This window comes from Poecilia reticulata, chromosome 9 (genome assembly GCF_904066995.2).
Source record: "Poecilia reticulata chromosome 9, P_reticulata-male-v2, whole genome shotgun sequence".
NCBI lineage: Eukaryota > Metazoa > Chordata > Actinopteri > Cyprinodontiformes > Poeciliidae > Poecilia > Poecilia reticulata.
The window spans coordinates 23065142-23081220 of NC_088838.1; the positions used below are offsets into that span (position 1 = coordinate 23065142).

A 16079-nucleotide genomic window follows, 5' to 3' on the forward strand; every position below is an offset into this window, starting at 1 on the left:
TCGCCCAAACCCAATCCCTTGACACCATGCATAGATAACCAAGTATAGACAATGGATGGATCACACACATAAAAAAATCATTATATTTCAATATCTGTATTTATCTGCACAACATGCAATTGACTACCAAAATTAACTACCATGATACAACGTGCATATATAAAGCATGTCATATAAATAATCATGGTGATCGGCCCTCGTCGCACCTTGCTACATAATGATGTAAAACTTAGATAAGAGAAAATATATCATGCTAAATTCTAACATCCAACATCTCCACTGTTTTCTGCTTGTTTCTTACTGATTTGCTGCCATAGTAACCAGTTTCATGTAAAAATTAGCTTTCATTTCATGGAAGGAGCTTTTCATTTCAGCATGTGCTAATATTTACTGTAACACATCAGACATGGTGTGAAACACTGTGTGAAAGTCCAATGTTTACAAAACACTTGCTACTGACTGCCTCCACACAGCAGCAATCCATCAGATTACACTCTGAAATCATTTTTTTTTTTTTTTATGGAATAATTTTTGCTTCCTTCCTTTCAGTCAATGTGTATCAAACTACTATATCACAATATAGGACACATGGGCTTTAGCAATACCATTATTTCAACATGTGGTTTAGAGAGTTAGTTCCTTACCTTTCACCACTTTCAACAGTCATGTGTGAGCTATAAACGTGACATTTTGTAGTTGTATCACATCTTCCTCTAATCCTCCTCTGGATTGGCTGCAGCAACTCACTTGAAGGTCATCATGTGAGAAGCTTAGAAAAAATGCCATGAGAAAAACGCTGCAGTGACCTCTGCATGGGTTGAATGTAACCTGCAAGTGCTGGATTCTCAAAGGAAACTTAGACACACAATATTAATTTGTATTTGTTGGCTGTTTCTCTGAGCAACTTAACCACAAAAATTACTTGAACACACTCTGTAATATATATTTGTCTATAGAGTTTATTGCTATTCAGTATCGCAATAAAATACATTGCTATATCTGAAGAGATTAACTGAAAAATCAGCTATTGATCAGGGGATTTATGTATGAAGAGTCCTAACTGGTGATGAGCAGGTGACCATTCATCCATTATCTCCACTGAATCCAGGATTAGGTCACTTAGGTACCAGCCTCAGCAGGGAGACTTTCTCTTTCTCTCCAACCACTTGGGCCAGTTCCTCCCGAGGAACACATAGTTCTTCCCAGGCCAGCCGAGAAACACATTCCCCCCAACATTGTCTGATTGTCTTTCCATTAGGACATTTCCAGAACACTTTACAAGGGAGGCATCCTAACCAGATGCCCAAGCCACCTTAACTGCCTCCTCCCAATGTGGCGGCTCTCCTCTGGGTCCCTCTCTATTGACCAAGCTTCTCTTCCTGTTTAAAAGGGAGAGCCCGGACACCCTGAGGAGAAAACTCATTTTGGCTGCTGTATCTTATTCTCTTACAGTAACCATCTAGAACTCATGACCGAACATGAGGCTGGGAATGTAGATCAACTGGTGAATTGAGAGCTTCAACTTTCAGCTCAGGTCGTCCTTCACCACGCCCAGTACAGCGCTTGCATCACTGCAGACAACACTCCAGTCAGCCTATTGATCTCCTGCATGAAATTGTGTTCATGAAGGCTATGAACAGAACCAGTAATAAAGGTCAATCTTGGCAGAGTCCAACTCTCATTGGAAACAAGTATGTCTTACTGCTGTTAATGTGAACCACGCTATCACCCCAGTCATACAGAGAGCTAAAAGTCCATATCAAGTGGCTTGGTACCCCATACTCTCAAGAACTCCCACAGGACTCAACTGAGGGAGACTGCAGAGCGTCTTCTCTGAATCCATAAAACACAAACCACCACTGGTTGGTCAAACTCCCATGCAGCCTCCAAAACCTTACTGAAGGTGTAGAGCTAGGCCAATGTTCCACAGCCAGAACCAAAACCAAACGGTACCTCTTAAATCTTAACTATCTGATGGACCCTCCTCTCCAGAGACCCTGAACAGACCTTACCCAGGAGGCTTAAGAATAATCCCCCTGTAACTGCAGCACAATAGTCAGGATCCAACTGCTATGGTTGCATATTCATGTGGTTTTCAAAAACTAGAAGATTTTTCAGTTGGAAACTTTTGGCCATTTTTCTGGATCAAGTTCTGAGTACTTTACTTTCTGGGTTCTGAGGCTTTGGAAATTTACGGATTAAACCAAGGGATTTATTCTATGTACATATGTATTGATCAAACACAGGTGACATTCTGTTCCCCACCTACTTTGACAACAGCAGGGATTTTAAACAGTTATGTTTTGTGGCTTTCTCATAAATCTCTACTAAAGTATTGATCTTAATTTTCCTTTGCAGATCAATGTTTTATATCCATGCTGCATTTCCACCATAAATAATTGCTTTTCTTCTTTCCAAACATTTTTTTTCTTAAAACCTGTCAAAGTTGTCATAAATCTGACCTTGAATTCTGTTTCAGCTCTCTGACTCCCACCTTGACATTCCACAGTGCAGCTGAGACTCAAAAATGTATTCAGCTTATCAGTTATTTCTGCCACCCAGCAGCTCCCTCTCAATAAATATGGGGTTGACTAAGTTGATATGCCTTGGAGGCATTTTAAATATTCTCCCCCAAAATATCTATTCATAAAGGGAGGGGGTGGGGGCAGGATAACGTAATTGGGTGATTTATGACCTTTTCACACCACTGAAGCGATTAACTGAAGACATCATTCGGAGCTGTCAGTCAAACTTATTGTTCACATGGAAACGAAACACCATGCAGTGGAGAAGTGAGCCGGCTGACTTAAATGATGCCTCCTTCTGAATCTTTTCACTAAAGTGACCTCTTCAAAACTGTTAGATGAGCTCTTATTGTGTTAAGAAAGAAACTTCTTCGATCTTCCAGCAACACTAGCAAAAAAATAAATAAATAGTCAAAGGTTCAGGTAAATCTGTGCTTATTTTTACATTCATGTATCTAGCTCAAGGGTGACATGCTTTGAGCTGAATACCATCTCATCCCAGTGCTCATTGCTCGCTTGCTGCTGGTCACAGACCTCGACTATGTTCAGAGCTTAATAGTACATCTGGGATACATCTTCACATAAAGCTATCATTATACCAGATTTAATGATCAGGCACAGTGATTTGTCTTTATAGGTCTTCTTAAGCGCGCACACACCTGCATCTCCGGAGCCTTCTTTGCTAATAACACCAGGAAGAACAACTTGACGATAATTGGCTCATCATTTCAAGTGTGTTCAGGCATAGAGCCCCCCACACTCCTTCTTCCCTCCTCCTCACTGATGCTCAAAAAAGTCTCAGCTTTGGAAAAGGATGAAATTGGATAGAATTGCCTCCTGGATGGGATTTCATGTCTTTGGCATCAACACGTTTTTTTCCCCAGCCTATGGAGCGCTGAGCACTTAATCTTCACTGTAACCCAGAGTGTTGCTGAAGAAGCCTTTAGTACTGATGACAAACTGGCAACATAGCCTTTTCTTAATGATCCCACGATTTTCTTAAAAATCCATAAAATCATTATTTTGTATTTTATTTTTGGTATTTTATTATCTGATGCGGATGCATTTATGATTAAATGGCTGTTATCACCACATTAACCAAGACCCTGTTTTGCTTTCCATTGCCTTGACTGATTTACTCTTTTATAGTTTTTATCAACTGTGATCACCAAAATTTTGCTATTTGTAACAAAACAATTACAAAAACAGCTTTGCTATCAAAATGAAAACTGATTTCCACAAAGTAATGACATTTAAATCAATGTATGTAGCATAAAATGGGTGATTTCATAAATATTCACACCTTTCAAGTCAGTATTTATTGCTAACTGGTTGCATGGATAGGTCTCGATCAGCCTTCCACATCTGGACGCTGCAAGTTTACTCCACTCTTCCTTGCAAAACTGTTTAAGCTATGTCAGGTTGCATAGGAATCGACTACGAATTGCCGTTTTCAAGTCCTGCTATTTTCTATTGGACTGAAGACTGGGTCTTGACTTGACCACTCCAGAACCTCCACCCTGCTGACTTCAAATGTGCTTAGCTGTGTACATCATGTCATTGTCTTGAGGACAGCCCCTCCCTCTACCAAAACTCATGCATGAACAGCAGCCAGATGGAAATATACATTGGTTGATAATATTATTCAGTTTCACTTACTGGACCAAAATGTTACAAATTGATTAGCATAAGCAGATACGCGTGATAATGCAAATATATTTCCTATCTTGTAAATCAATTGTATATAAATTATTTCACCTATGTCTCATGCTCTATTTAGCTTAAATGACAAAAAATATCTTTCCCGAAAATATACAACTTGGCAAATGTACATGTCATTTGCTTAAATACAGTCCAAAACTGTCCAAAAATATAACACACAAGAGGGTTAATATGAGCAAATCAGCCTGGAATCCACCGACTGATGTATGATATGTATCATACTGTGTCATAAATGCAAACCAGTTATCCTCAAGATATATGAGTGCATCTTGAGGATAGTCATTGTTTATCCTAAATTGTTTATCCTCACACTGATCATACTTTTTGTTGAGAAATGTGTTACTTAAGACATCATTGTGTTGAAAAAAAATAAAGAAATCAGAGAAACTACAAAAGTTGTAAGAACCTTTGTAGGTCTTACATAAGAAGCAATTGTAAAGCTAAACTATTGTCTGTGTGGACTGCAAAATCTGTTAAAGCATCCATTAATCCAAACCTTAATTAGCGGTTTTAACTATTTTTGCTGCCCTTGCCGACTCGTAATCCCTTTCACGGAAAGTAAGAAGGATGGATAATATTGTGATTGGACACAAATCACGTCTTTAAATTAAACCAGTCTGTTCTACAACACGTGTAGCTGTTAAAATCCCACATCTAATAGCCAAACAATGTTGCCATGCATTCATGTTTTTTTTTTCTTTTGCATATGCACAAAAGCAAAAAAAAAAAGTTTGTTTTATTTCACCATTTCCCATTTAATTCTGGTTAATTATACCGATGTCTCACACAATATGAACTGCTATTTGAACAAATTGAAATGAACTTCGTAACATTTGTGGATCGTGGTCGTCTTTCTTCCCCTTTTGTCCTTTGGGCTTGCTGACTCTCAAGCTTAATTACCAGAGGTAATGGAAGATGAAGCTAAATGGCACTGATGGGGTCCAACAGAAGGTCATTAGGTGTCCTCATTAGCGTCCAACTGATGTGAAAAAGGTTTAAGTTGTTACTCCAATCCCGGTGGATAATGTTCCTTTCAGTTTGTCTTTGCAGGGAAGGATTTTACGATGCAGACAGGTAGTAGAGGGACAAGTAGGGAGAAGCCTAAGCTAAAAAAACATGTGTGCATGTATGATAGTGGCTTACAGTTTTACACATCATGAGATGTGTTAATTATGTTGCATGAGCAAGCTACGTTAAAATTAGTACACCATTTAGTGTTAACATGTATTAAAACTTAATCTCCTGAAAGATTGAAATTTTGACATTTATAGAGAGTTATTCATCTCTCACGAATCAAAAGAAAGTTTTATGGACTGCCTCTGTGCTCTGATTTCTAACACAGGTCTGAGTAAATTACACAAAGATTTGGAAGCACTTTTGATTCAGCAATTTACAGCCCCAGAGTGATAAAAACAGGAAAGAGTATGCATTCTTCTAGAACTACCTTCATTTCTGCTGAGGTGGTTTTGCCACCTCTGTTTCTATATCTTTCTCAGCTACAAGAATAGTTAAGTTTGCCTCTGTCTGCTACATTTCACCTTTAAACAGGCAGGGTATTCTGTTCTCTTTTAGCATTGGCTTTTGGATGACTGAAGCTTACTGACTCCAGATGAGATCCTTAAATAAAAAATTACTAAGTGACACGAGGTGCAAGTCCAAGGTGTTCTAAAAAAAACAAAAAAACAAAGTCTGGCACAAAATTTGACAAACGTCACAAATCATACCAAAGATCCAAACACAAAATCAGTTCTGTCTGACTCATGCATGCACAGGGAGAACATGCCAACTTCAGCCAGAAAGACCACAGGCTAGGATTTGAGACCACTGCCTTTTTGCTGGAAGGCAACAGTTCTACCAACTGTGCTACTGTGCAGTCCGAAGTGCATCTAATACCACACAGATTAATTTGTTCCCTTTGCCTTACTGAAACCCTTTGTCAAACAGATTCCTGTGATAATTGAGAAGCTCTATGAAGATTAGGAGTTTTTCCAAATGTGACTGAGAAAATGTGAGCAAAAGCCTATTAAAACAGCTGAAATTTATTTTCGGGTTAATCAAATACACTAACAACCATGGCATATATACACATATTCATATATTTTTTAAGTTTGAAAGTATAATTACTAGTATACAATATAATAATTGTGGAAACAGCAAAATCCCCATTCACTGTAAAGAGGTTCACAAACTGAAGCAACCACATTGTATTATCTCTAACTTCTGCTTAATTGTACAACTTATGTGCAACTTTAAAGGTGGAAAAAATTCTGAAATTATTTACCCCGGCCTCATTTTCACATCACAAAGTCTATTTTAACAGTGGTTTGTATGTATTATTTTGTATTCAAACCCTAACCCTAAAAACATCTGAAACATGTTGTTCAAGCTTTTGATAAATAAATAAATAAAAAAAACACCCTAGATTTTCCACAGAAAATAAAAATTGGGACACAGTGTTACAATCAAAGCAATGTTTTATTGTAGTACTCATAGTTGCTCAGACACGTGTATATACAAATACAGATCATTTTCCTGTCAAATTTTCTTTCATTTTATATACTGTAAAAGAGCAGTTTGGAAACAGTCCCCACTGATGGAAAAGCCGGAGTGGAGTTGAAAGGTGAGGGAGAAAGGACAGCAGGTGGAAGTTACACAAGCACAAGAAGAACGGAGGCAGGACATAAAACGAACAAGTGTTTTTATCAGCAAGAGGAGAGCTGAGAAGCTTTACCCTGCGCACAGAGCATAGATCGATGATGGGGTTCACCCTCTAACAATCCAGTTCAGGATTTGTTAGGTGGGGCGCTCTAATCCTTGAACTGTTCCTAAGACCACCATCTACAGTAAGAAAAAGTGATTTAGAGGTTCTTAAAAAGACAGAGAAAATTGAAGGGCCCCATTGTACTCTCTTCGAAGCCAGCAGCTGCTCTGTGTACAAGCACAATGGCAAAAAGTGTCTTGAACACAGATGGGTTAGAGGCTGAGGGGCTAAGGCATGGGAAACACTCTTCATTGCCAAACAAAGTTGCCACTTCGCTTTTACTGTGGCGACAGAAAAAGAGACGCACAAAACTCACAGTGTCGCACTGGAAAATGTCTACAGTGATGTATCCACTCATAAACCCCTCCTACTGGGAGGGAAGGGAAAAGAAGGGAACAAGTTGAGGATGAACACCATGGATGCTTACAGACTGTCAGGTTTAGAAAAATAAAAGTAAGAGTTGCTTTTGGCCTACAAAATGAAGCACCTCACAAAACCCAAGTTTAAATCTCCCAACAATGGCTTGTGGTATGTACATTTGTCACGTGTGAGTACACATTCTGACATCACTCGAAAATGGGGGATGCAAAAACACAACATGGAAATGACCATTAAATCTAATACATCAGCATGAAAAAGAAATCAGCAAAAAAAAAAAAAAAAGTCTTGAAAACTTCTGATATTTTTTTTTCTTTTTTATACATGTTATCAAGTTCATGCGCATGCCACATAATGAAACAGGTGAGATCCTTCCATTAAAAAGCCAACTTTCCACTCAAAAAATGCTTCCAAATCCTGAAGGCAAGAAAAAGTACAAATAGGCCATCGATCAAGTCCCAAATGCTTCTTTTCGGAGGCAGGATCTTTCCATGAGGAGATGGTGACTGGTTTAAAACATGTAAGAGGTGAGCCTCTCGCTGGCTAATGTTCCAGCCAACTGCACGGTGTGCGCAGCTCCCGCAGGTTTCCCCTTTTTGTTTGAACTCAAGAGTCTCTTTAGGCATTGAGGATTAAAGCACACACAATGCATTGAGAACAGTACACACTCCGCAAAACCCAGAGATAATACGGTATCTGATTGTTTTTAGAAAAGACATAAGAACCAAATTAATACTTTAATATCAAACACTATATACATCGAGAAGTTTTCCTAATAATAATAATAGTCATAATCATTATCATCATAACAATAATAACAATTATACAGTTTTAACAATGGTCTATCTCATTTTTTTTTTTATTTGTCCTCCAGAAAGGTACAAAACAGATACTAACCTAACACTACTATGTTGTATGGTTGTCTACCTCAGGATACACAGTATCCAGTATATAAGTTGATTCTCATTTCCCAGGTTTGGGTTATGTGCAGAAAAAAAAATTATGGTATTGATAGTAAAAGAAAAAAAAAGACAATTAGTGTTGATAATTATAAAACTGAAGCTGGTTTCTGATTATAGCCTGCAGACAAGCGTCCATGTTGAATCTTCTGCAGTGCTCATATCCCCGTGGTGATATTCTGAAAATTAGTACCTCATTAAATGGCCTCGTCTCATATTAACTCTTGTAGCTGAGCTGCTATTCTGCTGTAATAGCATTGTTACTGCAGTATATAAAAAGAACAAATGGCTGAAGGCAAACGTTGTTTTTCAGAAATGAAATGAAAAAAAAATATATATATATAAAAGAAGCACAGAAAAAAAACAGTCACAAAATAAAAACAAAGCAAACCCAAAACAGTGCATGCCTCTGAGGCTGAATGGTGCTAGACAGCATGTTTCATTGAATTGAATAGGTTTTTTGGCCTGTAGTGTTGAATGAGTTTTTAGGTTCTTTTGTCTAAAAGTGTTTTGTTAGGCACTAATCACATTTTTATCGACTATCTTTTTAAACCTGTATGCATTTGTGTGTGTAAGCCTCTGCATATAATTCTTCTCCATCTCCTTCACTTGCCAGCTCTCTTGAACTGCAAGGTCATTGGTGCTTTAAAACCCCCCCACAGTAAAATTCTACACTTCCGAGACGCCCCCACTAAGCCTTCCGTCATCTATTTTTAATACCAGAAAAACTTCCATTGCGACAACATGGGGTCTGCGTGCCTGTCATTTTGAACCTCATTAAGGGGTCGCTTAAACAAGTAACAGTAGGAGCAGAAGGTGGGCGCGCAATTGCTCCTGTGCTCCTTTTTTTTGCTCTATTTCTCTCATTCTGTCCATCTTTCCGAGCCGTTTTCTAACTTGCTGCTTTGATATGATGCTAGATTCAGTAGAGTTAAAGACATAGCTAAAGAATTTTGAAGTGAGGTTCTGTTAAAAGTTCATAAGTACTCATAATATCTTAATTTAGCATAAATCCGTATTATTAGCTCATTCCAGGGACTAATAGTTTGTCAAAGAAGGGCCAAGACCAAAGTGTATTGCTATAATCTTAATACAACTTTTGGGAACCTTTAAAGCACTGTAACTTTTTCTTTTTACTGGGCAGTCGTCCACACAGAAGACGACTATTTACAACTAAAAATGGAAGGGCATTGCAACTGATCGTCCTGTGTGAAAAGTATTTCTGGTCAAAATATTATAGCCTTAATTCACACTATTTTTATAGGTTTTTAATGATGCATTACTATTCTATAAGGTTGTTATTTGACTGTAAATGGTTGGCATGTTCCATTTTGTTTTACAAAGGAAGGGGATTGTCTATTATGTCCATTTCTCTTATCATTAGCTGCTATTGTCCAATGCAAATATAAGGACAGTTTAGGCGTTCATGGAACACTGTACAGATAAACTGCCATGGACTTGATGTTACTTTAAGAAAATTAATTTACTTATGGATCCTCTAAGGGTTTTTACCCGAAACAGGTTTCAAGGTTACACTAATACTAGTGCGTCTTCCTCACAGTTTGTCTCTGTCCCCATTGCTGCACGTTCTGGCTCTGGCACAGATAAACTTGTTATTCAACTTTGAACTGAACCATAGGAAAGAGCTGCTTTCACCTAGAGCTGTGGCTGAGCCAGTAAAAGATTGCATCCAATTTAAACATAAAAATAATTTCAAACTTCACAGTTTCATGTCCAATCTGTGCAATTCAAAACACAGAGCCTCAAAATGACCAAAAAGTTGGAATAGCAGTACAAAGACAGATGTTCCCCGTCTTAAACTCTGCTTGTTAAAACAGCATCAGTAAATTAAGATGGTGATATTAGGTAATCTATTTGCAGGAAAATGTAGATAAATATTTGTGTAGTTTGTTAATGCGGCAGAACCAGACATTTTACAGTGTTGCAATGATGTAGCTCTGCGTTGACTCACTGCTTGTGGAAAAAATAAAATAAAATGAATAAGAACCGTTAAGAACTGACTGTAGTATCAGCTCTCTTAAATACTTGCAAAGTTTTTGTGAAAAAGGAAACGACAAAAAACCATTTGTGACGACCCAGACTCTGAAGCCATTTCTTCTGGGTTTGATTGATTGGTATTTTTAACCAAATGAAGACACCAAAGAGTTCTCTACTGTGAGAAATATATTTAACCGCTTAAGATCTTTTAACAGAAAAGTCCTGAGCTATCCCTTTTGGTAAAGGTTACCTCTTTCAAGGAAGCAAAAACCTTTCTTTAAATAAGACACTGCCTATATGAAAAACTCCCCTTGTGTTTCTGTGGAAGTGAGCATTGCTGCTGATCAGTAAATTACTTTGAATCCAAGTGGTAACATAAACAAACTGAACAGAGCTGCCTTAATTTTAATGGATATGGTTTTTGTTTCTGTTTACACTCCTCTAATTGGACCTATGCATTTGTCACACTGCTTTTCCAACTGCTGTAGCAATCTGAACATGATAAGCATTTAATAAGTATTTAACTGAACTATGATCATGTTAAAAAAAAAGCGTGGTACTGTAAGGTGAAGGGTCTTATTAAACATCTTTTATTCTCATTTGACAGGATCTGAAAAAGTTTAAACTATCTGCATAGTTAAAGAGAATGTTTGATGAGTCAAATAACTTGGTAGTTTAGCAAAAGAAAAAAAGAAAAAAAAAACACCACCCGGTTTAAGCTGTAAACCTTTTTGAACAATCAATAGCCAGGGAATAAATAGCTTTGGATGCAAATGTTTATGGGAGTGTTAATATTGACTAATGCTCAACTGGAACAGAGAAAACAATTGTGGCCCAGCTCAGTAAACATTGCACAAATGGCTGTGACTGCTGCCGTGAAATTGTGTTATCAAGTTTCAAAAGGTATTGATTCTCGATTTTAACAGTGGTTAACGAAGTGTCTGGAGAGAAAGTTTCAATTTAGTTTTGGCTTTGTGAGTTTGAGTGAACAGAACCCTTTTTTTTTTTTTTTAGAAATGTCTTATTGGCCAAGTTTATTGGGTTTGTCAGAAAGAAAGAGTTGCTTGCTGATTTGAAAAGGATTTGCTCGTCCAGAACGTTCATCACCTAATCATAGTATTGAGAAAGAGGACACCATGTTTAAAAAAACAGGGATTGTAAGTCACTTTGCTCCATGTCAGATATTTCACATATTTCTGAATTCTGTCTTAGTTAAAAACTTAACAACTACATCTATCTCTGGTTTAAGCTAAGCTTTAGAAGGCTTCTTGAGAGGTCTCAGGGAAACGTTCCATGTATCTGTCGTATATACAATCATTTCTAACACCTAGAATCTACAATGCTCCACTGTGTATACGGCCACTGTCTAAAAATGTAAAACTCTACTGCTATTGGCTGCTGTTTTTGAATGTGCTTTTGCATTGTTGCAATGGTGTGTCATCTGTGTGTATGCACAATGAACTGCATTAACTTAGTTTTCATAGGTAAACATCAGTGCTGCAATGACAAATACGATGTAACGTGATGGTAAATGTCATGGGAAAATGAGAATCACTAAGTGTCAAAAAAATGGGATTTGGCATCTTGGTTGAAGGTATAAGAGGGGCCACTTTCTCCTTTCTCTCCCACTTTTAACATCAACTTTTTTTAACTCACAGAAGGAGAAAGACCACTTAATTTTTCTTCTGAAAAAAAGTTTTTTTTCGTTTTTTTTTTTCTTGAGAAGCCTGCTTTTTATGCCCAATCAAGCAAATGCAATCCACCCAAATCCCACCCACTACCCTGCAGCCTAGGGTAGATTCAGGCCACGCTAGGTGTAAATGACCTCCAGCACAGAGGGAGGCGCTATAAAGTAAAGAGTCCCACTAGGGTGACCAGCAGCAAAGCAAGTAGAGAACTTGTCTTCTGCAGACGTCGCGCAGCGTTCGTTTCACTCCGCGAAGGGGCAGCCGTTTCATGGCTAGTTTCATCTAAAGGACAGAAAAAAAAATACAGCATGAATTGATAGGTTTCTCTGTTATGATGATAAAACGTATATAAAATATTAAATAATATAATATAAAGACTTTATTTACATACAGGCACATCTCAGTAATACAATATTACCAAAATGGTTAATATATTTCACTGATTCAATAAAAAAAACCATAAACCTTGATATATTTAAAGTATTCATTCATATTGGTTGTGCTGATTATGACCTACAATAAATTAAATCAATTTTAAGTAAAATTAGTGAAAAAACAGAAAAACTAAAAAGGTAAATTTTAAAACAAAGGTGGGCCTACTCTACTCAAGAGTATGCCCATGTACTGTACACTATTATGAACAGAATAATATCTGCAGCAAAGTGGTGCTGCAAGGAGGTGATGAGGTTATGGCAGTGAGGTCAATAGGTTTTCCCTAAAAATCCTCCCAAGTTATTATTTCTGTTTGTGCAGATTCATGTGCTTGAATAGGTGGAAGCCCCGGTTGCTTTGGTTTGCGAGCAAAACCAGGTTTGGACATTAGCTCTTCTGCATTGTTGCGCCTGTTGTTTATAATGTTTCCCCTGACAATACCCTGCTGACTGTCTGAAGGGCTTAAGTCAGGTGAGTTTCCTGGCTAATCATGGACATCAATACCGTACCAATTAAACTGGGTAACATGGGCAAATGCCACTAAAATTGTAATTAGCACAGTTTTAAAGTATGTCAAGACAGTGCTTTAAAATTGAACTGTTTATGTTGTGCATCTTTTCCTTCTACATTTTTTCCATCCACACAACTTTCCATTATAATATTCCTGGATACAGATTGTCCTTTTATTAAAGACCTTTTTGTGGAGGATATAACCGACTGACTACTTCACAGCTGTCAAGTCAGCACCATGCTCTACAGTCATGTAGGCCATTAACATAACTGAATTTCAGATTTTCCTTGTGTATAAGCCATAATCCTCAAAATCAAAATAACGATGTGAAATGTAACACTTTGTGTACAATCCATATAATGTGTGACATATAGATGTCCATGTTTTGTAATTATGCAATTACAAAACATAATTATTTGATGAGGTTCTAATATGAAACAAACCTGTACTCAAGAAGCACAGGTTTGTTTCACCAACAATAGTGTTTGCAACAATTTTCAGATTCATGTCATGAAGTCTGAGTTGCCATTTGAACTTCAGTTGCTGTATAATGTTTCATCTCCCAGGTGAGTGGCCGCCTGTGTCTGTCTGGCATCGTTATCTGTGTGCAGCTTCACCGTGGGAAAGTAGCTGAACCATGCACAGCACAAGGACAGATAGACAGACCAGACGATCAGACTTTTACATAACCACACAACTGTGTATGTAAGATGAGTTTAAAGACTGGACGGACAGAGCAACAACAACTGAGGGGTTGAATGTTTAAATTCAGTGGCTTTGAAAATGATGAAATAGAATTTAGCCAAAACCTGAGCTAGATTCTGTTGATTAGAGGCAGCCTTTAAAGGATGCAAACAGCACAGCAAAATTAACAAGCAAGCACAAATCAAAGAGGCAAGCAATCAAACCTGCATAAGCATTTAGAACTTGTAGCATCCTATATTATGTATTCTGTTAGTTACAATTATTCCACACTGTAAAAAGTTTGACTTTCAGCATCTGAAAATTAAATCTGTCACACATTAAAAAGACCAATCAAATTTAATAGGAAATCATAAATTACGCATCTTTTAGACCTTCTATTATCACCTAAAAGTTTACATGCGTGGTGATGCCCCTATGTAAGGACCACTTCAATTATTGGGGGGGAAAAAGTTTTTAAAAAGTTATAATACCTTAAGTTAGTGAAAATGTTGCAAACTTTTTTTTATATTGAGTTTAGACTTTCCTCTACTTTTCTTCCAAGTCTATTCTTTTGTATCATACTTTTATAGTGAGCTCTCTTTATGTTGGCACAGGCCTTAATGTAAACTGGTGCTGAGAATGAAACAGCAGCGTGTGGCTGGTGGGGTGTGTTTCTCCCTGGTGACTGACTTGGTCTCATGTAAAACACATAAAATGTTGTGCATTCTGAGCACAACAAATAATCAATGCTGAGCTGCAGAGCCAAACAGCAAGTCAATGAAGGCTTAAGCAGACTGTTAGAATGTATACCTATACTCTGCACATAGAGATAAGGTAATGATTTTTTTTTTCTTGTGGTTTTTACAGCTAACATACTAATTACAATGCCGAATTGATATTTCATCAAACATCAGCAGTTTTTATGTCCACAACGAGAAAATATTTTTCATATACAAATACATCTAAAAATATTGAATATCAACAACTTCAACAGTTCTTTGCTACCCATTTCAGAAAGTAAAACTAATTACACAGATTAGAGCCTCACTTTCTTGCCATTTTAATGATTATGGCTTATTGGTGATGGAAACCTCAAATTCGGTGTTTCAGATTAATATGATAATACTTGAGTAAAATTAATACAAACCTTTGAGAGCAAACAGCTTATTTAACTACAACCTTTTGTGACTTAATCATCTTTTGGAGGGTGTCAGTGATGGTGTTCCGTACATATTTTAGGGCATTACTCTTCCTGAGATTGTGTAGTCTACTGACCCAGACTCAGAGACCACTTAGGACCCTAGGAAACTTTTTCAGGTGTTTTTTTAGTTGATTCGCTGAAACAGTGAATTTCCACTAATTGCCTTTTTTTATGATATTCATGTTTTTGGAGACTCTGAATTTCGGGTTCCCATTATCTGTAAACAATAATCGTAAACATTTCAAGAAATTATATTTTGTATGATTTTAGCATATATGATCTCAAATTCTGAATTTCATAATCATTTCTTTTTCAAATAAATCACAAAATATAAATAATTTAGGATAGATTTATACATTAAGTGTGTTTATTTCTAAGTATAATTTGATCGTGGTCTATGTAAAAAAAAAAAGAAGTTTTCAGACACTTATAGAAACTTGTCTACTTTTTACACAAAAAAGTATTTCTAAATTGGAATCTTGGAGAAATGTTTAAATGATTACGTGGAAAACAAGCTTGATAAACATGCAGTGTAGAGCAACAAAAAAGGTGACATACAAGAGACACATGCAAGAGGTCACAGTGAATAAGACCAAAAGCCATACTAACCTCTTGGTAACGTACTTTCTACTCTGTCATCTATATCAAAAACACGATCTGTTTTCAGACAGCTGTCTACAACAGAAAATAGGGAGAATGGGAAATCATTACAGGTATGCAACAAATATGTTAGTGACATTTGTACCCCCACCTCCACTTTAGCCCAAACACGCAGAGCAACAAAGCTAATGGCAACATTCAGAGGATTTCAATTGATTTGATAATCTAGCATCTTTTTTCATGTTTCAAAAAGAATAAAATTATTTTCTTAGAAGGCAGGTCTGTGATAAATAAAAGGAGCGTGTTGAACAATGACTGAACAGTAAAACGGGGAAGTGAGGAAACCATACATCCCTAATTTGCTTTGGTCTCCAGTCCAAGAGTGTACCTCGGTAAGCTATATTATAAAGCCCTGTGTTGCATGCAAACACTTACTTGATGGTCGGACGAAAACTTTAAGCTTGAGGCATGTTTTCTTCCCGTTTGGAGCAACGGTGGAGGCTGAAAGAAATCACAACAGACACAGGTAAACATGGCTGATATTGTTAATACAACATGTAGACTCAACGGCCTGTTACGCAACATTTTTGGACTTGAACTCCACAGTTAAAGATTCACTG

General features: G+C 37.2%; 1 protein-coding gene across 2 annotated transcripts in view; it reads right to left on the bottom strand.

Moving 5' to 3' along the window:
• Positions 1 to 6703: 6703 nt before the first annotated feature.
• efna5b (ephrin-A5b) overlaps positions 6704 to 16079 on the bottom strand; it is a 114791-nt gene continuing 105415 nt past the window's right edge. Inside the window, exons 3-5 of one of the 2 annotated variants that reach the window (XM_008418319.3) lie at positions 15895 to 15960; positions 15469 to 15534; positions 6704 to 12313 (exon numbers count right to left, since the gene is read on the bottom strand). In XM_008418319.3, the coding sequence (XP_008416541.1) occupies positions 12189 to 12313; positions 15469 to 15534; positions 15895 to 15960 (257 nt within the window). In that variant the 3' untranslated portion in view covers positions 6704 to 12188. The remainder of the gene's footprint in view (positions 12314 to 15468; positions 15535 to 15894; positions 15961 to 16079) is intronic. The other variant, XM_008418320.3, reaches the window with a different exon arrangement.